Below are 25,661 nucleotides of genomic sequence, written 5' to 3'. Positions count from 1 at the left end.
TTGACGTTACTACATATACTCTACTACGTTTCGCTGCCTGGCAAAAAGTTTTTCTGTTCCCGACTGTCCAGTGCAGCCCACCGACTTTGCATGAATGCCTGCTCTAGCAGTTCATTGTTTTCATCTGGGTGCGCTTAACTCTTGTGCTGATGCAGTCAAGAAAAAACATTGGGTGCAACAGTGCAACCAGTACAAAAAGTTAGTCTAGACCTTGTGTAACAAATGGCATAGTTGATATATTCCACAAACCTGTGATTGAATCAACAGCTGCTGGTTCCAGGCAAATAGTGCACTCAATTTTGATTAATCAACAAGGAAGTCCACACACACAGAATTCTTAACAATAGATTTGTTGATTAATCTGCCTGTCCCTAATTAGGACAAGTATAGTGAAAGCGTTCCTTCACAAGATATTAAAACAATGGACAGGTTATGTAAATATGCTTACCAGAAATATAAGTGTGACACTTTAGAGTGCCCTTTTTTGTGTGTGTGGAATGCCCAAGGCACACCTGTGCAATAATCAGCATCTTGATATGCCCCACCCGTGAGGTGGATGGAACATCTCAGCAAAGGAGATGTGCTCACTAACAGATTTAGACAGATTTGTGAACAATATTTGTGAGAAATAGGATTTTTTTTCAAATAGAAAAACTGTTAGATTTTTGAGTGAAGCAGCGTATGAAAAATGGAAGCAAAAACAAGTGTTCCATTTACAATTTTGTTCAGTGTATAGTAGCTGCATTTGTTCGTTCCATGTTTTTACAGAAGGAAATAAGTGGTTATATTCGGTCTGACTCCGCAGTGAAGATAGCACCTTTTTGAGCAGTTTGCAATAAAGATTTTCAACTTTTCATAGCACACAGATGTGTGAACAATCAATTAATACAGAAAATGTGTTTCTTGTTTTGCCTACATTGCACTGAATTCAACTCTTCCCATTGGACGCTATTTCTGAAGCAAGAAGTCAGTAAACTTTGACAATTCAAAGATAAAGTTTGGCTTGATCACTGTAAACAAAGAGCCACTGATGATGAATAGTGGATATATTAATAAACTCCATTTTCCATAATAACTTCAACAGGTCTTTTTCAGGCACATTATTTTGTTGAATAAATGCACCAATTTGACGTAGTTCCCCTACTTCTGATGAGGAAGGTTTAATCAAGACAACCAAATTGCAATGAAAGTGAAGATAATACGAAAAGAATCACCCAATCAAATGGGACTGGGAAGTGGGAAGTATTAAGTGTTCATGTGATGTAGTCATTAAGTAGCATTGATCCAAGCAATGGTCAATGTGCCCTCAAGTGCAGCACACCAGTAGATCAATGCTGGTACACAGTTAGTATGTGTGGCAAATGCATGAGAGCAATTTTAAAGTTGCATTTTGACCAAAATAATTTAAAAGCCGTGCAGTGATGTATAGGTGTCTTACAACACACTGTTGCCTCCAGCAGTCTGCCAACTCCAGCACTGATTATTCAAACTGCCTCTCCCTTTATTGCCACGCTCCTGTGGCATAAGAATGTAGACTGTGCTCACTCTAATTGATTACTTCCTTGAGCTACTGTATTTAGAAACCAGAATAACAAGTGGTAAATGTATGCATGAGTATATTTGGAAAAAGAAAGCTTAGAATCTGGCATGCAGAGAAACTAATCTTTTTTCTGTTGAATAATTCAGCTTTGCTTTGTGGCAGTGATGTGGTCATTTATAAATGCCTGACATCCAACTGGTTGTGTGCCTTTTTTCTTTAAACTTGGGAAAGTCATAAGCAAGATTTATTTCAATTATGCCTCCATGTGGCTCTCTGTGCTGCCACTTTACATTTCCAACATTAAAGTTAAACACTTATACCAAATACTGTCAACCAAAAACCACAGAAATCTGTTCATTTCATATTTCTTAATTAACCGTGCCTTGCTATAGTGAGAACTGAGAAGTAATACGATTAGACACATATTGTAAAACAAACATGTTATAATTTAATCAAGTTCAAAACTCTACATTCCTCGATATTTCATTGATTTGCATGACAAAGACAGAGTGTCCACACTGAGCATTAAAGGATGAGAGGACGCACCCAGTACTGTATTCTGCACCTTTTTCCAATTCAAACATCCCACAATTCTACAACGTCCACAAGCTCGAAACTTTTAACAATAGCGTCGCACAAAAATGCAACATACACACGATTTCTTACCTAGAAAGTCTTGTCTTTTTCGGTAGATGAACTACAAATGCGGCATTGGCTTAAACAGCGTCCGTTCGCCAGTCAGCGAGTGCGCGGAAGAGGTTTCGTGAAGACCGCTAAGGAGGGGGGGGGGACCCGTCGTTGGAGTACCCCTTTTTTATTTATTTCTTTCTTTCTTAATAAAGACGCTGCCCAAAAATGCAAGAGCATCTGATATCGTTTGACACAGTCGTAATTCTTTTTCTAAGACTCATGTTCAGCTCTATACATTTTGTGTATTTGGTTTTTTTAGCCACCTCGAAACCCTTCCTGCCGAATCGACACAGTTTTGGGGGTAATTACGAGCCGATGTAATGTGAATCCTGACCGCACGGTGGAAGTAAACGCACGTAAATTGCCTTCAACTCAACCAACTACACAAGAATAAGATGTTTTAATTGCACTCATTACCGTATCATTTATACTTATACAGTTAAATTGTCTTAATTTGCCAGTCACTTTCAAAAAATACTTTTATAATCATAATAATAATAAACCCTCAGATTTCTGCACCACTGATAATGAGCCAAATTATGTTTGTACTGTAATGATTAACTTCACAATTATAATTATTGTGAATGCAGTGTAATTAATGAATAAGAATACTGAGTGGATTTGTTTGAAGACTGTACATATAGGCGCATCTCAACATATTTGAAATCATGAAATATTTTAAGTAAGTGTTGTTCAATTAAAATATGTGAAATTTATATATTATGTAGATTCACTATACACAGAGTGAAATATGTCATGATTTAATGTTTACTATCAAACTAAACATAAAACAAAGAAAATTACATGCTGTGTATTTTAAATGAACTGCCCGTTAAGCTAATGCTAACAAACAATGCAAAAAGTCATAGATGGGCTAACAAATATGTGGCGGTGTTATAACTCTTTATAACACATGCATCAACTCATGTAGACAGACACTATAACAATAATCACGTAATATATTCTTTATCCTCCGTGAAAAATGATGAATAATTACTTACTTATACAATGAATTTCTGCAGGTTAAAGTGGTTGTGACGCTCTTCTTCGTTTGTGTCTGCATGACTGTATTATACTGCCAGCGGTGGCCAAGTCACACACAGCAGCATAAGCCACAATGAATAGATCAAGATGCACAAATAGGTTTAATTATTTACATTATATTCAATTATATTATTATATGTTTCAGTAAAGTACAATATAATTGCTTAGTATTTTTATCTATTCAAAAACACCACACACATTGTTGTTGGGTTTTTTGGGTGTGGCTGGAAGGGATTAATTGTATTTGCATTTCAATGGAGAAAACGAATTAAACTCATATCTAGAGCATTGTGGGAGTTTTCTGGAAAAAAGGGGGAAAAAATACTTTTTAAAACTGTTTATAAAAACAGTTTTAAAAATATTCAGGAACAAAACATGAACATAAACAAATAAATAATTAAATAAATATAGTTTTGTGTGCGTGTGTGTGTGTGTGTGTGTGTGTGTGTGTGTGTGTGTGTGTGTGAATGTGAATGTGTGTGCGCGTGTGTGTGCATTGTGTCAGTTTTTATCGGTGTTTTTGACGTGTCCAAATTCTCGCGATGTTTTCGGTGAGTCGTCCGTCACAAAGCGACCCATCTTGGATATTCTCGTTTCAGTGGTTCCGCAAGGTTCATGTCTGTAACCCGGCAAAGATAAACTAAGAAGCGGATAGCCACTTTTAGTTTCCGGAACACTAATTATACCGACATTATTTGTTTACCTTCCCTGGGAACTATCTCACACAGCAAAAATGGCTGCGCGTCGCTCAAAAAGTTGCTAGCCTAGCACAAGTGGTTGTCGCTAGCTGCTTGGAGCTAACCTTAGCAAACGGACTACTGAACGATCTGAATATTTCTGATGATGTAAGCACTTTTTCCTTCACGCATCCACCAGCCTAATTATGGACGTCTAAATGATTCGGACCACTATCTTAAACGGTAAGCATTGTGTATTTGAATGTCGTTTCCCCCCCCGAGTTCATTCACTACTTCTTGACTGCTAGCTCGAATGTGAACTCTCGAGTTTGCGCTCCGGTGTTTTTTTTCCTGGGTCGAGGAACAAATGAGTCATATTTAAGTTGGAAGTCGAAAAATAATTGGCGCCTATATTTTTGCGTAAAAGTACTTGGGGATTGAAATGCTCAGTTTAATCGTAAATCATACTAGTAATATCCTACATTTCGTTCACGCCCTAACAAGATCATCGACATGTTAAAATCCCGTGGTGAAGAGTACTGATGACAATTTCAAGGCTGTAAAATGATCGTAAGAGTACATCAACAGCTCTCTTGAACTGAGTCTTCAAAAAGGCAACATGTAAGCCTCACAGGGGAACATTCCTTCCAGTTGCCTTCTTGGTTTGTAGCTCAGCAACTTTTGTAAATGACCACTGCGAGTGAGGTGTGGTGTCTTCAGCTAATAATTCTTCCATACTTTTGGCTAACCTTGATATTACATTTGGCATTCTCCCCACCATCATGTTTACGCTGAAATCAGCAGCAATGTTCAAATGTGCATTTAAATTTTCATGGATTGGTTAGCTTTTTGACTGTCTTTTTTAAATGTGTCCAAATTAGTGATAAACACTCAACAAGGTCCACATTGACTCATACAATAAGCCACCCACTCGTAAAGGTCCAAGACTTGCATTCATGCAAGCACTTTTTTAAAAATTATTATTATTTTTGCATTAGATGTCACTTATGCCACCACTGTAACCACAACTGAAGCCTCCCTAAAATATTAATAAGCACCCCTAAATTATTTGGTGTTGGGTGTCTTAATTTCTTTTTTATACCTGCAGACCAGCCCTGGGAGTAATCCCACAACCACCATCGCCACACTGTTAGACATGTCATAGGGTTTTGACAGTAACTTACTGGCAATGCTTACTGTAAACATGAATTATAGTAACTTACTGGCAACAGTGTCCAATCAATGTTTCGATTCATTGTGGTACTGATGAGTCACACAACATAAACAGGAGCTCGTTTGGCTTGTAGAAGTAGGCCAAATTGAACAATCATCAGGAAGTACATGCTTGTATTTCATGGAACTGAAGTCAACATGTAATGCTTATCGTAGCTTCACTATACAGCAGAACTTACCGGGATGTCACTCTATTGCACACAACCCACAGTCAGGGTTTCATGAAAAAAAGGTGCAACATAATTGTTACATGAGAGTTAAATCTGTTTGTCACACCCGAAGGAGCAGCTCATTGTCAATTGAATTGAAGTAAAAAAAAAAGTGGCAAAAACTGATTCATTTCTTTATATTCTATTATTCTATTTTAAAAAAAAAACATTTTACACTGTATCATGTCTTTGATAAATCTGTCCAAAAACATTAGAAAGCTATTTCTCAGTCTTATTGTTAGCTGTTTGTGAAATTTCGTGATCGCGCTACATTCTCATCTACCCCCTCTGGTTTTAGGTATACACATCGTGACTAAGCTGGAAATACAGTGGGGCAAGAAACTATTTAGTGTGCCACCAATTGTGCAAATTCTCCCACTTAAAAAGATGAGAGAGGCCTGTATTTTTCATCATAGGTATACCTCACATATGAGAGACAAAATGAGCGGGGGAAAATCCAGAAAATCACAGGGTCTAATTTTTAAATAATTTATTAGCAAATTATGGTGGAAAATAAGTATTTGGTCAATAACAAAAGTTCATCTCAATACTTTGTTATATACAAAGAGGTCTCACGTTTTCTGTAAATCTTGACAAGGTTTTCACACAACTGTTGCTGGTATTTTGGCCCATTCCTCCATGCAGTTCTCCTCTAGAGCAGTGATGTTTTGGGGCTGTTGCTGGGCAACACAGACTTTCAACTCCCTCCAAAGATTTTCTCTGGGGTGAGATCTGGAGACTGGCTAGGCCACTCCAGGACCTTGAAATACTTCTTACAAAGCCACTCCTTCGTTCCCGGGTGGTGTGTTTGGGATCCTTCTCATGCTGAAAGACCCAGCCTCGTTTCATCTTCAATGCCCTTGCTGATGGAAGGAGGTTTTCACTCACAATCCCACGATACATGGTCCCATTCATTTTTTCCTTTACACGGATCAGTCTTCCTGGTCCTTTTGCAGAAAAATAGCCCCAAAGCATGATGTTTCCACACCCATGCTTCACAGTAGGTATGGTGTTCTTTGGATGCAACTCAGCATTATTTCTTCTCCAAACACGACAAGTTGATTTTTTACCAAAAGGTTCTATTTTGGTTTCATCTGACCATATGACATTCTCCCAATCCTCTTCTGGATCATCCAAATGCTCTCTAGCAAATTTAAGACAGGCCTGGACATGTATTGTCTTAAGCAGGGGGACACGTCTGGCACTGCAGAATTTGAGTCCCTGGCGGCGTAGTGTGTTACTGATGTTAGCCTTTGTTACTTTGGTCCCAGCTCTCTGCAAGTCATTCACTAGGTCCCCCGTGTGGTTCTGGGATTTTTGTTCACTGTTCTGGTCATCATTTTGACCCCACGGAGTGAGATCTTGCGTGGAGCCCCAGATCGAGGGAGATTATCAGTAGTCTTGTATGTCTTCCATTTTCTAATAATTGCTCCCACAGTTGATTTCTTCACACCAAGATGCTTACTTATTGCAAATACAATCTTCCCAGCCTTATGCAGGTCTACAATTTTGTTTCTGGTGTCCTTTGACTGCTCTTTGGCCTTGGCCACAGTGGAGTTTCGAGTGTGTTTGTTTGAGGTTGTGGACAGGTGTCTTTTGTACTGATAATGATTTCAAACAGGTGCCTTTAATACAGGTAACAAGTGGAGGACAGAGGAGCCTCTTAAAGAAGTAGTTACAGGTCTGTGAGAGCCAGATATCTTGCTTGTTTGTAGGTGACCAAATACTTATTTTCCACCATAATTTGCTAATAAATTCTTTAAAAATCAGACAGTGATTTTCTGGATTTTTATTTTTTTCTTTCTCATTTTGTCTGTCATAGGTGAGCTATACCTATGATTAAAATTACAGGCCTCTCTCATCTTTTTAAGTGGGAGAACTTGCACAATTGGTGGCTGACTAAATCCTTTTTTGCCCCACTGTATAACCAGCACTGGCTGCTTCCTGTTTGCTCTGTCAGAAGGGGAGTGTGTTCACCTGAGGGCAATGTCATGTGATTCATATGACCAAACTGCATGACTTCTCCACAAGTCTCTCTCTCAAAAACAAAAAACACAAACTAAGCAAAAAGTATTCTTCTACGATATGAGCCAGTGTCTTTGCAGAGTTGAGAGGGCCCTCAAAGGGTAGTTGTATTTTTTTAAACTGGATACCTAGTTTGGATTCTATATGGCTGCTGCACTCTTGCATTGCAGGTCTTTTTAGGTAAACATCACACACATGACATCCTATAATCTTCAGTTTCACCCTCCCTCATGCAGAGGAACACACTGTTGTAAAACCAGTTTTAAATGACAAGTTGACATAACGTTGCTCTCTGTAGAAACTACTAGTAAGTGTCGTAGCAGAGGGTATTGTACAATCACACCTGGTAATTTTATGTACTTGATTGTTTGTGTTCTTTATGTACTGACATCTAGGACAGTTTTATCTGTAATTGGCTTCGGCTGACTCATGTCCTTGTGTTATTCTTTTTCATTTTCATTTGCCCCTTTGGTCTGAGAAAGCCAATTGTTTTGGAAGTCAAAAACGTTTGTTCAGAGTCAGGATACAGAGGACCCCTGTTATTAATTAACGCTCTGCCAAAATTATTATAATTGCCAAAAGGCGCTACAATACAATAAATATCTGACTTTTTTTGCCACGCTACAGAAAATCTCAAATGGGCAAGCATTTCTGGAAATAATGGAGGCTATATTAATAGTTAAACCATTAATATACCACAAACTACAGGGTGATTGAAAAGTAACTCCCTATTTTTAAGTATTCTTAAAATAAATTAACATGAGAAGAAAGTGTATTGCATGGAGTTTTATTTCAAATTCGATATGGGTGCCAGCATTAGCCGCCTGGGAACTGCATTCACTGATTTCACAAGGAACTCTTGTGGGATGGAAAACATAACTTCTCCTATTCGCCCTTCAAGTTCTTCCAAAGTTGTTGGTTTGGTAGAATAGACTTGCTCCTTTAATCATGGAACAGACACAAAAAAATTGAGAAAAATATTACAACATATTAATAAATTAAGGCACGGTAGACGACTGATTAGAGCGTCTGCCTCACAGTTCTGAGGACCGGGGTTCAATCCCCGGCCCCGCCTGTGTGGAGTTTTCATGTTCTCCCTGTGCCTGCGTGGGTTTTCTCCGGGCACTCCGGTTTCCTCCCACATCCCAAAAACATGCATGGTAGGTTAATTGACGACTATAAATTGCCCGTAGGTGTGAATGTGAGTGTGAATGGTTGGTTGTTTGTATGTGCCCTGCGATTGGCTGGCAGCAAGTTCAGGGTGTACCCCGCCTCCTGCCCGATGACAGCTGGGATAGGCTCCAGCACGCCCGCGACCCTAGTGAGGAGAAGCGGCTCAGAAAATGGATGGATGGATGGATGGATAAATAAATTATTTTAAAATAGGGAGTTACTTTTCAATCACCCTGTATAATCCCAAAACACTTAAAATGCATTTCAAATGTTTACAAACATCTTCAACCATTGGGGTACCCTTAAAAATACAGCACAGTAAACGGCATACAGCTAAGCATGTACATGCGCAATGTACAGTACCTGTTGTATGTACTTTTCAACAATTCTGATGATGATGATGATGAAAAAATGACTAGCGGTCAGTGCAGTCCAATGTAAGAACACAAAACATTTGACTGCATGGTATTACAAGGTATGCAAGTCAATATTCTGTGATTGAAGGTTTTTCGTTTTGCAATTAAATAGTAAAATAAAAGTGTTCTTCATATCAATTCATCATAACATTTAGGCCTGGCCTCGTGGGAAGAGTTGTTTATTTGTTGGCTATATCCAATGTTGTGTTGGTCATACTATAGAATAATGTATTTCTTGTGTTTGCTGAAGATAACAAACTTCTTCCTGAATAATCGCATGCTAAATCACAATCGCAATATTTGTTTAAAAGAAACCAACAACAAAAATCCTGATTGATGCCACGTGATGTTGTGGCTAACTACACACAACTTTGCCTCAGAGATTTTTATACTGTTTAGCCACATTGGCTAAGAGGTTTCATAACTCAGTGCCAACCGTGTATATTTGTGTGATAAAAAGGATAAGCGGAACGGAAGATGAATGAATGAATGAATGAATGAAAAGGGAAAGATTTAACACCAGCCATATAATATACAGTATTGTTTGATTTTGAATCTGTTGTGGTGGGGAACTGAAGCAAAAGCATGAAAATGTGTTGTTGTCCAAAATAAGTACAGACAGTAGTATATGCACAGTACTTGTTTCAGTCTTCTTTTTTTCCTATTCTAAATCTCAGCTAATCTCCATAACCTTTGTCTAACCTTTTCTGCAGTTGAATGGGTGAGATGAGAAGTAGTAAGAGGGCTCTGCCCCTTGGTGTCACAGTTCATCAGCACACCGATCACAACATTGATACAGGTGCATAATGAAATAAATTGTTCAGTTTTCATTAAATAATGTCTGGTATATGACGTTAGATTTTCCTCGTCTGACGGTCATAATTATCTTCCGCTTTCATCAGATTTACCAACTGCATGGAAGAGTCTGCCTCAGTCCAAAGCTGCTGTAAGTATACAAAAGAGCAATTTTGTGATGCAGAACTAAAAGTTTTTAGTCGTCCACCTTTAAGAAATAAAACCATTGTAACATTTTCAATGCAGGTGTTAGGATGATTAGGTTGTTGTTGTAATATATTATTGAAGGCAAAGAGGATACTTGCAGCACCAAACTAATACTTCAGTCAGTGGATCTATAACATAACACACGGCAAATGATATGATATTATTGTGTGTGTGTAGCTGCGACGAATAGAGAACCATGTGGAGGCAGTTCCCGGGACAACAGCACTGCTCCTGTCTGTTATGGACCCGCCCAAGAAGAAGCTATCAGTGTCAGTCCGCAGCAGAGGTTAGTTATTCCAAAACGTTGCTGAATCATGGTATGACAAATTGAGACATAATATCGCTAAAATTATCATTATATTTGAAAAACTAACAGACTTTAGTTTGTTGAATTGTGATATTGGATATTAACTTTGCGTTCTCATCACCACAGATGAGACGAGAGGGTCCTCGAAGTCCAAAGAACATCGTCGGTCAAGTTCCAAAAAGAGACGCTCGCGCAGCCCACTAAGAAATACCACGCAAGACAGCAATGTTAGCCAGCACAATAGTATGGCGCTCAGGGAACAGCTGTCTTCGTATAGGTGGGTATTGACAACTTGTTAAAAATTTTCTCTCTGTCCTATGAGATGTGGTTTGTGGTAATACAAAGTGCTAATATGTTCTAATGAGATTGGTTTGAATTTCAAGTCAAGTTTTGAAAACCATTCCGATTGGTTTGAATTTCAAGTCAAGTTTTGAAAACCATTCCAATTTACTATGTTATCTAGTATTATAATTTATATCACATTTTAGATGACCTGAAAAAGGTGGTTGTCAAGTTGTATTATGTTGACTGAAAGTTGCAATTTAGAAATTACAGGTACATCTCAATAAATTAGAATATATTTATTCCAATTGTTGAGATGGCGTACCTAAATAAATTGTGCAACACAAGCCTGCAGATGATTATAAATGTGACGTTTTAGCTGAAAAAAGGCAATAGGGACATAGCCTGAAGCTTCACACAGTTCCACTACGAATTTGAGAACAATAAATCACATCGATAGTGGTCAATAAATTCGAATAAATGTAATTTATTGAGCTGTACCTGTAAATGTAATGTCAACTTGAAATGAGGAGCAGTAACACAATAACATGTTATGTTTCTAAGCAATAACGCAATATCAAATAAAATGTGCACAATGGGGAGTATAGCTTTCTGGGTTTTTTATTCATTTATTTATTTTTGCATATATTAGAACCAGTCTTTGGTAATGTCAATTAATGGGGCCATATGTTTGCATAAACATTTGTAAATGTAACCATCCATATGAGAGCGCAACCTCCATATGTGTGAATGTTGAATTAAGACTAAATCTTGATCCTCTTCCCTGATCCAATGTAATCTGGTTTGTCTCCAGAGAGACTGCCCCTCCATCACCTCCCTCATTTGAGCTGGAGGCTTATTGGCTGCAGTCAATGTCAGGGCCTTTGTCCCCATCCTCTGACGCTCTGTTTAGGGAGCCAGTCTACCAGAAAGACATTTCGGACAAGGGGACAGATGGGCACCAGGACATCACACGCTCTGGAGACTGTACAGAGGTCTGCTACCTCAATGACCAGCCCACTGTAGACACCCTGCAGACTTATGCCAACCCGTCACATGCAACAAGTTCAGTCCCAGCTATAGAGAACAGCAGTCCCGAGGCACAAATCACCCTGAGCGTGGATATTCAAAAGTCCCGCACGTTTCTACCTCCTGCCTCTGACTTGATATGTAGATGGGAAAGCACTCCTTCCACTAGTCCAGGCTCAGATTCCCAGCGTTTGGAAAACCTGAGGCGACACCAACCGGATGAGAAGCTGGAAAAGCTTAAAGAGCGTATTCGAAAGCAGGTTAAACATCAGGAGGAAGCTGCAGAGAAGGAAAAAGTGTTGAGCCGTCTTGAGCAGCCACTAATGGCCACCAAGTGTAACAATGGGGGCACTACAGCCAAAATAAGGAAAGTAGCAGCTGCACCACAAGCGCCTACTTACAAAGGTATCATTAACCTCGCTTATTTGATTGCAATTCTTATTATAGTAGTAGTAGTATTGTTTTAAAATTTGTTTTCTGCAAATGAAGATTTAAGTTGCTTACTTTCTCAGGTTTCAGCAAAACTGAGACAAGGACCCGTACCCCTCGTGGGAATGCGTTAAAAGATGAAACGCTTCACAGCTTAAACAGGGACACGGGTAAAGACCGGTCAAAGCAGTTTGCTGGTAAGACACAACATAAACATTTGAGGTAAGGAGCGAGACAATCAGGGGCAGAGGTCTTACATGTTCGTTGTGTTGATGTTACAGAAAGCTCACCACCCAGGCTGCTTCGGGAAAGGCATCGTTCTGTAGAGAGAGAAACTAAACCAACCAGAAAAATCCACAAAGCTGCCTCTGGCAAAAATGCAAAAACAGGTCGGAATAATTTTAACGCTTAAGCATGTTTGCACTTTGGCCAAAACCGACGCCCTGATGTTTTTTGTGCTCAGATTATTTTTACGATAAACAAATGTAGGCACTAAATAGTGTCATATATATACCATATATTTTCTGTCTCACATCGGTGGTTTCTGTGAAGTTCTCTTTCATCTTGGCTTATTTAAATTCATTCATGAAGCATGGAGCCATAAATAGCTCTGAAATCTGCAGCAATGTTCATGTGATTCTTCAGATCTATTCAAAGAGAAGCTTGTTTGTCGACATGTATCTTGATTACCAGGAACTGCTTGAACATTTCTGTGGGTTTTTTAATTAGATCATTTCTATTATACCTGTACTTCACTAGATAGGCAAATAAGACCTAATATTTTTGTTGCAGTGATTACCCCTGCTTCCTGGCGTGAGGGCTTGAAGCTGGTAAACAAGGTACTTGGTACAGCTCCCAAGAAACCAAGGGAGAAGAGGCACCAACTCGATGACAAACCACAACAAACAGGTTGGAGCCAGTGAACTATTCCATTCATACGTTATGGGACGATACCCCTGTTTTGTTTTTTTTCTTTAAAGGTCCCGCATTTGCCAAATCAACCTTTTCTTGTATTTAGGATGTAATATTGACTCTATGGTGCCTCAGTAAACATATGAAATACGAATTAAAATCGTCCACGCGTTCCTGAGTTTGACATTTTTCTGCCGAGAGGCCAGAAATCTGGTCATTTGAATTTCTCGAGCTTATCTACATCACTAGCGAAGATCTCCACCTTTCCACTCCCAGCCAGTGCTGTCAACATAACAAACAGGTGTGCTATCAAAAGTGGGTGTTCTACACGGAGGATATCAATCAGAGGAACGGGGGCGGTCTTAGCCAAATATGGACAAAGCGCATACAAAACTGGGTCACACAGAAGTAGCTGTCAGAGGTGCCTTTCCTGGACAAAACCCAAGGTGATTTTGAAATGAAATTGACACTTATACGAAGTTCATGTTAGAGGGTTACTCTATGGGGGTCTAAATAGCCAAAATATGGGACCAAATTAGGCCAATGGAGTATAGACAGCTGACTCAGCCCAACTGTAATCTTGCCATTTTTGCTGTTTCTCAGATGATGATCTTGTACCGCTTGAAATCTTTATGAAGGTTAGAATGTCCAAGACATGCAACACACCAAGACAAAGCAGCAAATAAGTCCATATACTTGTCATCTTCCTCAAATTGTGTCCTATTAACTTTGTCTCTACTCGCTGCCATTGACGAGAAGGAATTGAGGTTGACTGTTTTGGTTGGGTGAACAATGAGTTGTGGCCTGATTTGATGATGAGCTTGCTCCCACTGCAGGCGGCAAGAACCCTGGGGAGTGGTAGAGTAGGGCATTGGCATCCAATGAAGCCCGGTTCAACATAGCGTGGTTCACAACTGTCTGGATTAGATTCTTTAAAGTCTAGACTGCGATTTTCTGTTTGGCATGGGTTGAAGTTGGCATGTCAACCCCCCACCTACCCATAAATTACTTCCATGCAATTTCATTGTATGCTAGGTGACAAATTAAAAACATTTTTTCCTTCTTAAAAAAAAAAAAAAAAAAAAAACTCAAATGCATAGTTATGATGAATTCAATGATTTGTGTATAGTTTCAACATACGCATATATATTATACACATTTCTTCAAGCAATTTGACAAATAATCGGCTCTCCACTCAGATTTGAAGCTGTCATTATGCACTCAAGATATTTAATTGTACATCGATATTTTGAATAGGCAGAACACAGATCGCTGTTGGATTGGATTAAATTTGTTTGTGTGTGATTTGACACAACAAAATTGTCTGTTTTTGTTCAGTCATTCAAAAGAAAGTTAACTAGTTTAGCTGAGCAACTTGCGCAAATATACCAACTGCATCATAAACAATTGGAGGATGTCTGTATTGTGATGTTCTGTAACCATGCATTTTTTGTCACTATTGAAATGTTTTGACCCCCCCACCACACTTTTTACAGCTTCCCATTGGCGTTCCAATATTGGAGGCTCTGAAGCAAACCACCAATCTCATCCTACAAGCACAGACAGGAATCACTGTGCATTTCAGGGTCAATCCAAAAGCCACTCCACATCCCTTTCTAGCCCATCGTCTGCTGGTCCAGACAAGTGCCCAGTGCCTTCACGCAAAGACTTATTGTCAGCAGACATCCAGGCCATATTTGATGGCCCACGGCTTGAGTGCAGAGCAGCCGAGGAGGAGGAGAGGTCTCGGCCAAGATCTGGGAAAGGTAAGGGCAGTCAGAGGGGGAATGCAAGGTCATTGTCTCAAACAAGGACTCCTCTCTCCTTCTCTGGAATTACGGTGCCAACATATGGCACCTCAAGAGGCTGCCGTAGTGCCAACCCCTCCCCAGATCGACCAGAGTCGACTAATGTGGCTCAGGAGAAAAGGCGCCACTATGATTCAGATAAAATTCGTCAGTACATTGTTAAGCAGAAAGAGGCGAGAAAGAGACGACAAGCAGAAGAGAAGAAATCCTTGAAAGAGGAGTCAGACAAAAGAAACCAAAGGCTGCAGGAGCTCTACAGGAGGCAAAAGGAAATGGCTAAAACTGTAGTCACTCCCTCCGAGGCAACCGCGACTCCTTGGCAGAATCGATATAGAGAGGAGACCTACAACCTTCTGAGAATGGATGAGACTCATCTCGAAGAGGCCATACAGATGCAATCATCTGTTGCATCAAATCAACTGGTATTTTTTTTAACAAACTAATTTGTTCCATTCTTAAACTAATGCCTTGTCAGATTTGTTGGAGAAGGTTTGACGAAATTGTTCCCCGTCTCCTGTTTTATCTTTGCATCACAGAGACCAATGTACCAGCCGTCTGGAGAGTCTGATAAAGAGAATAAGAAAATGGACCTACCACAGAGCCCCTCAAGCAGTGACAGGTCTTTGACCGATCAGCTATCTCCTCAATTAGCCAGGTAGATCTATGGCAGATGACATCTTTTAGCTGCGCAATAATAATACGTGTGCTGCTTTTCTCCTTTTTTTAGAGAATTGTAAATATAGATTTTCCATACCTTTCCTTTTGTACCCTTCAAGGCTTGTAACGCCACATTCATCATACAGATAAAACTTCTGTTACAGTGGAATATTGATACTGCAGGGCTCGAAACTGCAACCAAATTAGTCCCATATGCAACTTTTTTTTCAGCTTGTGCGATTAAAAATTTCATCTTGTCACATCTGTGTGATCTCCTCCTGCACGAGAGAGAGAGAGAGAGAGAGAGAGAGAGAGAGAGAGAGAGGTGACTGTTTGACGCAGTCTCAATCACTGTTGTGAATTCCATTCATTCATTCATTTTCCATACCGCTTATCCTCACTAGGGTTGCGGGCGTGCTGGAGCCTATCCCAGCTATCTTCGGGCGAGAGGCGTTGTACACCCTGAACTGGTCGCCAGCCAATTGCAGGGCACATGCAAACAACCAACCATTCGCACTCACATTCACACCTACGGACAATTTAGAGTCTTCAATCAACCTACAATGCATGTTTTTGGGATGTGGGAGGAAACCGGACTACCCGGAGAAAACCCACGCAGGGTTATTAATTCCATTTGAGTTAAAACCAACCTGCTGCAATATGATTGGCTGCCTGCTGCAACATAATTGACTGCTTCTTTCAGATAGGACACTCTATTATCACAGCACCGTCACGTACATGCGCAGCACACGCCACAGACAGTTCGCTGTTGTGTCTGGCCAGTGGAGTGGCCACCACATTCCTATATTGACGCTGGCCTGCAACCTATTCATTTTAAATGACAAGAGTGAGCTGTCAACGCATCTGGACTACTGGTGAGCAAGTTTGCCAGCCCACACTTACCTTGTAAAGTCCGGTAAACTCCTCCCGCCGCAAATCACCCACATCTTTTCTTTTTGCATGCAGCATTATCAATGCTGCTATATTTATATATATTAAAATAAAGTGCAATAGTTGCAATAGTAATGATTTATCCATGTTCTGTTATGATTTTAAATAAATTGGTTTGTTTTGCAAATAAATAATTTGCAATTTAATGTAATCATAAATGGGTGGTACGGTGATTGACAGGTTAACACATCCGCCTCACAGTTCTGAGGGCCCAGGTTCAAATCCGGCCTTGCCTGTGTGGAGTTTGCATGTTCTCCCCGTGCCTGCCTGGGATTTCTCCAGGTACTTCGGTTTTCCTCCCACGTCCCAAAAACATGCACGGTAGGTTAATTGCAGACTCTAAATTGTCCGTAGGTATGAATGTAAGTGCGAATGGTTGTTTGTTTAAAGGTGCTCTGCGATTGGCTGCCAACTACTGCAGGGTGTACCCCACTTCCTGCCTGCAGTTAGCTGGAATAGTCTCCAGCCCGCGACCCTAGTGAGGATAAGCGGTGTAGAAAATTGATGGATGGATCTAATCATAAACAATACTTTCATATTGTGGTGGTATACTTATGTCATTGTTTTTAGATGTATGTCAATCATATTGTTGTGGTAATGCTCAAAACTAAGTGATTTTCCCACGGAAAGAGGGTTAGGAGCCTTTAGAGCTGGGCCATCTGATTTGAACAAATGAGCAAATAAAAGTAAAGGTGGTGTGCAGTGGGTACAGATTTTAGCAAAAATCACGGAAGTTGACGAGCATGATTTGCTTTCGCGGGCCACATAAAATGATGTGGCGGGCCGCATCTGGCCCCCGGGCCTTGAGTTTGACACCTGTCTTAAGGCCTCTTTATACTCCCGCATTGCATCACGTGACCGACGCATTGGCCCGCGCAACCCCTCTGCGTCACTTGACGCTCGCACAGCAAAAATTGTTGCTGCGCGTAGAATGCCGCGGAGATCGTCTCTCGTGATTGGTTCGTTTTAGTCACATGCTGTCCCTTGGTTCGACATACCATCTACGCCGCCTTGATCGATTTTGCAGCATAATTAAAGGTATTATCTGGTCATCTAGGTCCTTTTGTTCTAGCAGACACTGTTCCACGGTCGCCATTGTTGTTGCTTTGGTCCTTGTTCCGGAAAGGAAAGGAAAAACGGCTACCGGAAATGGCCAAAAAATGCAGAGGGAACTCCACCCTGTGGTGTCCTAGCCAATACCAGCCGTAGCGACACCCCCGACTTGGAGGAGAACAACAGTACATTTTCAGAACTGCGCGCGTGGGTTGCGCTCGAGTATAAAGGCAAACTGCGCGCGGGATAGCCGCAGTGACGTCAGCGCGGTCACAGCCTGCGCAAGTGTAAAGAAGCCTTTATTCTGGTGTAATTTGTTTTTCTCCAAATGTCTTCATCTTTTGCTCATATGATGATAATATTTAAACATTTACTTTAAAAGGATTGCATTTCAGTTCAATCTGCAGGAGACAAATTGTATAGTTATAATGACGTGGGGTGAGCTGCTTACATCTATTTTGTCCTTTCTGTTGTAGGGGTGATTTGGATATTGGAGTTACTTCTAGACTTAATCCTGACCTCAGCCCAGCTGTTCAATCCCTCTCTGCCTCCAGCACTGGTGCACTAGGGTGTACAAGTTATGGCCCTCTCCTTTCTCGCCCTCTGAGGCTGGAGAACACAGTAGAAGCTGGTAATGTCAAGCCTGCCCATGCAGAAACCCCTGCCTGGTCTCAGTCAAGGAGATCCCGCATTGACGCCCTCAAGGCCACGGCCATCTCCCTCTCTAACCGCATAGAGAGTGAAGCCCGGCAGATAGCTCGGGTGGGAATCAACTATGGTGAGGCAACGTCTTTGGAAACGGATATTTTGGCCCCAAGGTCCATTTGGGCAAATCTTGACGAGAGAGGCTTGGCACCTGGACATGGCACATTTGAAAATAACGACTTGACGTCGAGGATCCAGAAACTTATAACAAGCGCAGGTCTTAGTCCATATAATAGCGCCTCCCTTTCGGGAGCTGGGAATTTGTACACCTTCAAAGGGCAACCACAGCAAATTACTGCTGATCGAACAGAGTACTCATCTAACAGCTATAGACTAGATATGAACCAAGTCAATGGCTTAGAGGGAGCAGATGACATGCCTCACATTAGACCTTATAGACCAGCTGAGGGCAATAGGGAGAATAGGACAGATCTACGCGACTCAAGTGGAGGTTCTATCAGTGAGGGCACCATCCTGAGTGAGGGGAGCTTCAGTAAGGATGAAGTGAGCCCTCCACACCCTGCCAACAATCATGTTCTGAGATTAACAGATCGCTCCAATGGCTGTGCTGGTCAAAGAATTGAAGTGCAACACCTCACTGACTTCCAGAAGGAGGCTGCCAAGTGCTTGGCCCTCACGTCACCATTAGCTCCACAGAACAGCAGTAAAACGCCCTGGGAGGAGTTGAACAAAGGAGACCCTTTCAGTGTAATCAACATTTACTTAAAGAACCTCAATGTTAAAGGTTAGTTTACTCATAATTACCTCTGGATGACACTGCCTGGTGCCCATTTATGGAAAAAGTGCAATGATAGTACTTCTTGCATGTAGACAAAAAACACCTGAATATTTCTCTTGTTTTCCCTTCCACAGTGAATGACAGGAATTCTCCATCTGCTTGCTCTTTATCATCTGAAGATTGCCACAGAGATGCAGCAGTCTATGAAGATGACTTTGTGTCATTTCATAGCAGCGGAGTTAGCCAACAGTCAAAGAACAGTTGCAGTCCACATAGGTGATTGAATCAATAATAAATACAATTATTTTAAACTTGACCACCAGGTGGCATTTATGTCACAATTGCAAAGCTCAGCTCATTTAACATTCCTCTTTAAGGTGTTGAGGATTTTCCAGTTTATTGAAAAGACTGCTTTTGTTTAAAATAAATTATCATCTTCAAACTCTATGTGTGGCCTCTGTTAATTGCTTAGTAACTTAAAGTGCAGCAGAGGCATCCCTGATAATTTGTGCATCCCAATATATCTGTTCATGAGCTTGGGCCATCGAAACATGAGAGCATTCCTAGCAGTAGTGCTATGGATGCCCTTTTGTTTGGTCAACTTTATCCTCAGGAGGAATGTTGAATCGCCTCATATAGCCTTACAACCAAAATTGAAAATGTTCAACTGAATAGTTGCAAATATAGTTTTGTTCTTGAAATCACTGTATTGATTAATGGTTTGTGATGTTACTGTATTGCACTTCTAGTGTGGGAATGGAAAGTAAAAAGTCTCCACCATCTCAAGGAAGACTGGCTTCTCCTTCAGCCTTTCCCGATTTGGGTTTGCTTCAAGCTGCAGCCTCTCTGAAGAATGATTCTCGAAAAAATGGTAGAGTTGAGACCTGAGCCCGAGGCATAAATGTTTTTAATGTTGAAGACGTGTGTTACTTTACATTGGATATTTACAAGAAAAGTCTCCTGTACCTATCTGTTCAGGTAAACTCCATTATTCACCAACCGCCCTGCAGCAGTATATGGCAGCAGAGCTCAAGTACCAGGAGTCCATAGATGAGTCATTAAGACAGCTCGGGGATGTGGAGAGGCTGATTGGTCTGCCTGTGGCTCAGCAAGTGAGTGGATCATTTGCCTTCATGCTATATGTGAAGGAGCATTTTTAGTTTTGCTCAGGATGTTAATAATGTATGTAATATTCTTTATACTTTATTAGCCTCGGTATTTGAAATTTGGCTGCTCACTTTGCATTGTTGTGTGTAATGTATTTTTCACTCGTAGTAATCTGTAGAAGTTCACACTAATTACCTTCTGGGTCTTTCAGATGAGTAATTATCTGTGGCTTATTCATAAATATGTTTAATTTCAGTCATCACCTGACCATTGTAATGGCTGTTCACTAACATTATCAAACTGTGCCCTAATCTTTGCAGGCCAAGCAGCCAAAGTCTCCACCATTAAGGGCATGTATGACTCCAGACTCTTCTCCTGCTGCAGATTTTTGCAGTGAACTTCCAAAAAATGGCTTTAGTGTTGGGCCCAGTAACAGCAGCAGGGCAACGGGTAAATAATCAATGTTGCAAACGTTTTCAAAACACTTACAGTTATAGCTTTAACCTTTTGGCAGGACTATTTATTAATGATAAAGTTAGAGAACTTGTACCATTGACCTTTTTTTTCCCAGGATCATTAGTCATGAGTCAATCATGACATATCTAACTTTCTCTTCATCCCCATTCCTTCTCTCAGGTAATCTCCAGTATTCGCCTACCATCCTGCATCAGCACGTGACTGCAGAGCTCCAGTACCAGGAGTCCATAGATGAGTCATTGAAACATCTAGGGGATGTAGAGAGGCTGATGGGTGTATCCATGGCCCAGCAGGAGAATGCTTCATTGGTGCAGATACTGAAGGTGAAGCAAGGCCTAGGCTTTTATTTTATTTAACAAGAAAACATCAATGACAAATATTTAATTTTTTTACTTTTGTCGTCTATAATTTTTGTTAAATGACAACTTCAGTGTGCATTTCTCTATAAATATTACAGGCCAAACAGCAGAAATATGATAATGACATTTACGAGCAGAAGATCCAGGCTGAAAGAAAGGCTCTTGAGGCCCAGCTGCAGCGGGAAGAAGACAGGCAGAGAACAGCCAGGGTACAAATTGACACTCACACAAAAACACTTCTTTTCAGCTGTTTCTTTCTCATCTGCATAAAATACCAATACGATTGAAGTGCCTGTTTGTTTTTGGCCAGGCTCATGAAGAATTGCTGGAAAAACTGGTGTTAACTCAAAAAGAGACGGCTGAAGCAGCGCGTCACATCAAAGAGGTTAGCAATTCTGCGATATGGCCAATTGATTGTTGGGTCACAGCAGTAACTGCATAATTCCCAGTGTAAAAACAAGCGTGCAATATGTCACCAGTGTGCGGATTTTTGTCTTCCAGTTGACTGATCTGGCACGGACTCAGATCGAAGGAGCTCTGGCTGTGTCTGTTGTTGTGCCCGAGTCTTTAGTTCTGAGCAAGCACCAGCGGGAAAAGCAGAAGTCGGATTCTGAAAGGTAAGTCCCTTTATTTATATTTAAAAAAAACAAAAAAAACCTGGCTCTTATTTGTGTAGCCAGTAAAACACTAATGTATTGTAATTACAATAATAATAGTATAATATTCTCTTACACTGATAATCACTCACACACAGTTATTCATTCTGCTTCTAGCATCCAGAGAGAGGAGGAATCAAGTCAAAGCCTCAGTCATACTGACTCACGGCCAGTGCAAAGACCGAACCTCATGTACCAGCTAGTCTTATTTACATAACACCAGTTTCATTGAATCACAGTGGACATAAGGAACAAAGTATAACGTGTCCCCCCTCTTATTTCTTCAGTGGTGCAGACGCTAGCTGTTCCAATACCACTTCATGCACATCTACAGATCATATCAAGGAGGTGAACATAGAAGAAACAGAATTGATATGGAAGAAAGAAGATGACAAGCGGGCACAGGGGGAAGCAGGCAGCAATTCAATAGAGGAGGAATGTCCCACTGCAGACAACGACTCCATCTGTAGTGAAAGCATCCCATCTGTAGCTGATGACAAGGGTACCACATAAAAAGCATACCTCCACTGAATTTAAAGCTGTTCACAACTGTCTCTGAACAGCATTCTTGCATTCCACCATGAATTACAATGTGCACTGCACTATGCTTGTCTTGTGTCTCAGAGTACTCCTTCAAGTTTGACTCGTCCAGGACGGAGGATGAGGTGGAAGAGTGCTCCTTCAGCTCTTTGCTGCCATCTAAGGTGCACCGTGGTAGTTCTTTGGAGAACAGGCCACACCACCACGAGGATTCAGAGGATGAAGCTGCAGATGACAGCACAACTGTAGTCTCAGTGTCACATCATGTTACAAAGGTGAGAGGCCTGTTCTGGCATGCAAGTTTTGTGCACACATTTAGCACATTTAACCTTTGCTTGGAAGTGCCTCTTGTGGTTGTGATTCATACAGTATGTCGCATATTTTCACTCACAATGCATTGTCTCACTTCCTCTGACTCTGCTGTATCCACGCTTCATCTAGTTTACATTTAACTAGCAGCTTCCATTATTGTATAGTTTTTCTTTTCCTCAACGAAAGCTTCAAATTGTTTGGCTTCGTCTCCCACAGAATCAGAATCCAAATCTGGCCTTTTCTAGTGGACAGGACAGCTTCAGCCGGTTCACCATGGGCATGGTTCGTCAGCACATGAAAGATGAGGACTTAAGACTGCAGCATCAGAATGCTCTGCTGCGTCTACGCCAGAAAGCTGTCAAAGAAAAGATCAGAACTGAGCTGGCGTGGCTGGAGCACCAGAAGAAGCAGCTGAGGAACAAGGGCGAGGATGACAAATTACCACCTATTAGGAAAAAGCAGAAGGGCCTTTTGTTAAGACTTCACGAGGAGCAGGTAATTCACAGTTAACACCACCCAGGTATCCTTATCTAGTAATTAATTGCATTGCGCTTATGATTTTAAATATGCTATGACCCTAGGCTGAGATCAGGCGTCTTCAAGAAGCGAACAAAGCCGCAAGGAAAGAAAAACAGCTGTTGTTGAAGCAGCAAGAGGAGATTGAGCGGATGAGGACCTCAACACAGAGACTGAAAGAACGTCTCAAGTCTGCTGGGTGTGAAGTGCCTTCTGTAAGTAGTGCAACAGTTATTAATCATCCACAGAAGAACGGTTGTGCTGACTTAAAACTTAAAGAACACTCTTTCATCTGTTCCCCAGGAAACTCCAGTGTCAGAAACGCCCGTGTCAGAAGCAGCAGCACACAACATGAGACCTCCGGATGACAGCCGCACCCCATCACCGTCTCCTTCCATCTCTGCAAGTGAGACCAGCAGCATCATGCAGAAGCTCAAGAAGATGCGTTCTCACATGGATGAAAAGTAAATGCTCTTTATTGATAGAATTTTCTGAATTCGTTTTGGACAACCTCCCATATCCTAGTTAGCCCATGGTATGAAATCGTCAATTCTGACTGAGTCTTGAGGGCTAAAACTGTGTTAGAATCTAACCAAAATGAGACTAACAATCTTGTGGACATCTTGTGGAGGTGAAAATAAGCACGGTCCGTGTTCGTCTTTAGACAAGACCAGTTTTCACAGTAATACACTTCCCCATTTAATCACTAACTGTTGTGCTGGAGGAATTTCAGATTTTTATTTTTTTGTATTATTTTCTTTAGGGATACACCAATACCATTAGCATTATCTGTGCCAAATCTATATACGTCTGTACTCCAACTCGTGAAAAAAATGCTCCGATACTACAACACCGATATCACTTTACCAGCCTGACATATACCTTCCGGGTAGGTGGCGTAGGAGCCATGTCAGCTGTTTGGAGATACTTACAGGTAGACAAGGACGCCAACATTAAAGCTGACTACAAATTTTGTTTTGTAAAATTGATGTTCAAGGTGGCCCCCTCCCTCCGTGAGTTTTGGCGGCTGGTCGCAATTTGTCAAGCCCCAACACAATCTGCGCTACGTGCTGCTCGGCTCTTGTCGAGGCAGCTGCACTACAGTCAGAAATTTGTGGCCAAGGAGGGTTTGGCAGGCGAAAGAGCTCTCATGACAAGTTTCTAGTTCTACTCTTAGAAAGTGTTATATTTGAGTGAAACCTGTGGAGTTTTCAAGAAAGGTTTGTGTTTAAAAACAATATTGGATTAAAATAAAACAAATTTTCATCACATTTGCAAGATGTAATGGCATTATCAATACTTGGTTACTCAAATGTAATTACTTATAGTCGTACTCAATCTGCAAAAAAGTGGTATCGTTGTAGCCCTAATTTTCTTTCTTTTCCTACTTGTTTTTGTTGCCAGTAAATTGCATGTGATTGGAATTTGAGTGCCTTTTTGGCTTGGCTGCCAGCTTAAGTCATGTGATTGCAAAGCCTTTCACAGCTGAGGAGTTAAAAGAATAGGGTTTATTATCCTGGGATTTAACACTTTACACCTCACTTCTGTCATGGTGACTATTTTGGCTAGGTGATATTATCTTTGCAATTCTTTGCAATTAAATTACTAGTGCGACTTACCTGCATGGTAACTAATATGTACTACAATATATTTGGAAATACAACCAGTACAGCAAACATTACTGACATTGATCAGGCTTTTATTGGGGTGCTTGGTTGTTGCCTACGATCCTCTTTGAATTAATGATTGTCTGCTCTCGCATTTTCTTATTACCACTAGCCCGCTTCTGCTCATTGCCTTACTCCCTATTGTGTATTGTGCTTACCTAACAATCACTTTCTCTCAAATTCATCAATTTATCACTGTTTCAAATACTGTAGGCATCCTCATCAAACACGCATGGCGGCTCATTTTGCTTGCATAATGAACTTATAACGTTTTTGATTAATGCATCACGCCAACATTTGAAAATTAAATGTATTCCAGGAAGCACGACTGTTTCCAACAAGACACAAAACATTTGCTAATGTCATTCTTTTCTCTCTCTCTTTCTCATTCTCTCTCTCTCTCTCTCTCTCTCTCTCTCTCTCTGCTTGTTTCCTTCCCTTTGTCCCCCTTTTTTGCTTTTTGTCATGTCATTCATTTGCTGTCATATTTACTACATTTCCCGTGTGTGTGTATGTGTGTGATTTGTTCACTTTGTTGCATGTTTGTGTGTTGTAGACACTGTTCCCCCGTCCACTGCTTCTTCTCTGTGTTCACGGCCCAGCACTGGGCCTCTCTTAGTGTCTGTCTTCCCAACCTTCATCCTAAATTCCAGCTTTTTATCTACAACCAGTTGGACAGGTACTGTGCAGTTCTCTCTCTACATCTTCTGCCGCACTTGCACCTAGCCTGGACGCCCATCCCCAATTTACACTCACCCCCTCCTTCTCCCAATGGAAAAGCTTGTGTTCAACCGCTGGCACTGGGCCACACAAGGGTGTGGTGGAGAATGATGACTGATGTGATGAGTTTGGTGGGGTTTCTGGGTTTAATTATTATTATTTTTTTTGTAGGATGGCATTTTTGTGGTGAGGGTTGTTTTAAATGTCCAAGGAAAGATGTGCTGAAATAAGCTAAACTTTTGACAACTTCACATTGGATTTAAGAGTTTTCAAGGAGAATAAATGTAGTGACACTAATAACTAAGAGATTCCAGTAATGGGCATTGAAGGTGAAGATCAAAGGTTATGCATATTGATTGTACCTTTCCTTGTTGGATGGGAAATCTTGACTCCCTTCTGCAATTTGTACTCATTTCTGTGGTGTTG

The 25,661-nt window shown here is 40.9% G+C and overlaps 1 protein-coding gene across 3 annotated transcripts in view; it reads left to right on the top strand.

Moving 5' to 3' along the window:
• The first annotated feature begins 3,824 nt into the window (after positions 1-3,824).
• Positions 3,825-25,661, top strand: part of cep350 (centrosomal protein 350) — a 34,853-nt gene continuing 13,016 nt past the window's right edge. Inside the window, exons 1-28 of one of the 3 annotated variants that reach the window (XM_061683194.1) lie at positions 3,825-4,194; positions 9,721-9,806; positions 9,910-9,953; positions 10,187-10,295; positions 10,443-10,593; positions 11,413-12,032; positions 12,140-12,253; positions 12,338-12,445; positions 12,849-12,965; positions 14,465-15,198; positions 15,313-15,431; positions 17,914-18,887; positions 19,016-19,157; positions 19,631-19,752; positions 19,860-19,993; positions 20,309-20,438; positions 20,625-20,788; positions 20,923-21,033; positions 21,135-21,209; positions 21,326-21,441; positions 21,598-21,672; positions 21,768-21,982; positions 22,105-22,295; positions 22,549-22,614; positions 22,684-22,827; positions 22,914-23,063; positions 23,152-23,312; positions 25,072-25,194. In XM_061683194.1, coding sequence (XP_061539178.1) covers positions 9,725-9,806; positions 9,910-9,953; positions 10,187-10,295; positions 10,443-10,593; positions 11,413-12,032; positions 12,140-12,253; positions 12,338-12,445; positions 12,849-12,965; positions 14,465-15,198; positions 15,313-15,431; positions 17,914-18,887; positions 19,016-19,157; positions 19,631-19,752; positions 19,860-19,993; positions 20,309-20,438; positions 20,625-20,788; positions 20,923-21,033; positions 21,135-21,209; positions 21,326-21,441; positions 21,598-21,672; positions 21,768-21,982; positions 22,105-22,295; positions 22,549-22,614; positions 22,684-22,827; positions 22,914-23,063; positions 23,152-23,312; positions 25,072-25,194 — 5,291 coding nt within the window. In that variant the 5' untranslated portion in view covers positions 3,825-4,194; positions 9,721-9,724. Of the gene's footprint in view, positions 4,195-9,720; positions 9,807-9,909; positions 9,954-10,186; positions 10,296-10,442; positions 10,594-11,412; positions 12,033-12,139; positions 12,254-12,337; positions 12,446-12,848; positions 12,966-14,464; positions 15,199-15,312; positions 15,432-17,913; positions 18,888-19,015; positions 19,158-19,630; positions 19,753-19,859; positions 19,994-20,308; positions 20,439-20,624; positions 20,789-20,922; positions 21,034-21,134; positions 21,210-21,325; positions 21,442-21,597; positions 21,673-21,767; positions 21,983-22,104; positions 22,296-22,548; positions 22,828-22,913; positions 23,064-23,151; positions 23,313-25,071; positions 25,195-25,661 lie in introns of all 3 variants that reach the window. The other 2 variants (XM_061683193.1, XM_061683195.1) reach the window with 2 other exon arrangements.

The sequence above is a fragment of the Phycodurus eques genome, chromosome 8 (assembly GCF_024500275.1).
Source record: "Phycodurus eques isolate BA_2022a chromosome 8, UOR_Pequ_1.1, whole genome shotgun sequence".
In the NCBI taxonomy this organism is placed as follows: domain Eukaryota; kingdom Metazoa; phylum Chordata; class Actinopteri; order Syngnathiformes; family Syngnathidae; genus Phycodurus; species Phycodurus eques.
Note: the sequence above shows the minus strand (reverse complement) of the source record. Positions and strands in the feature narration are given on the sequence as shown.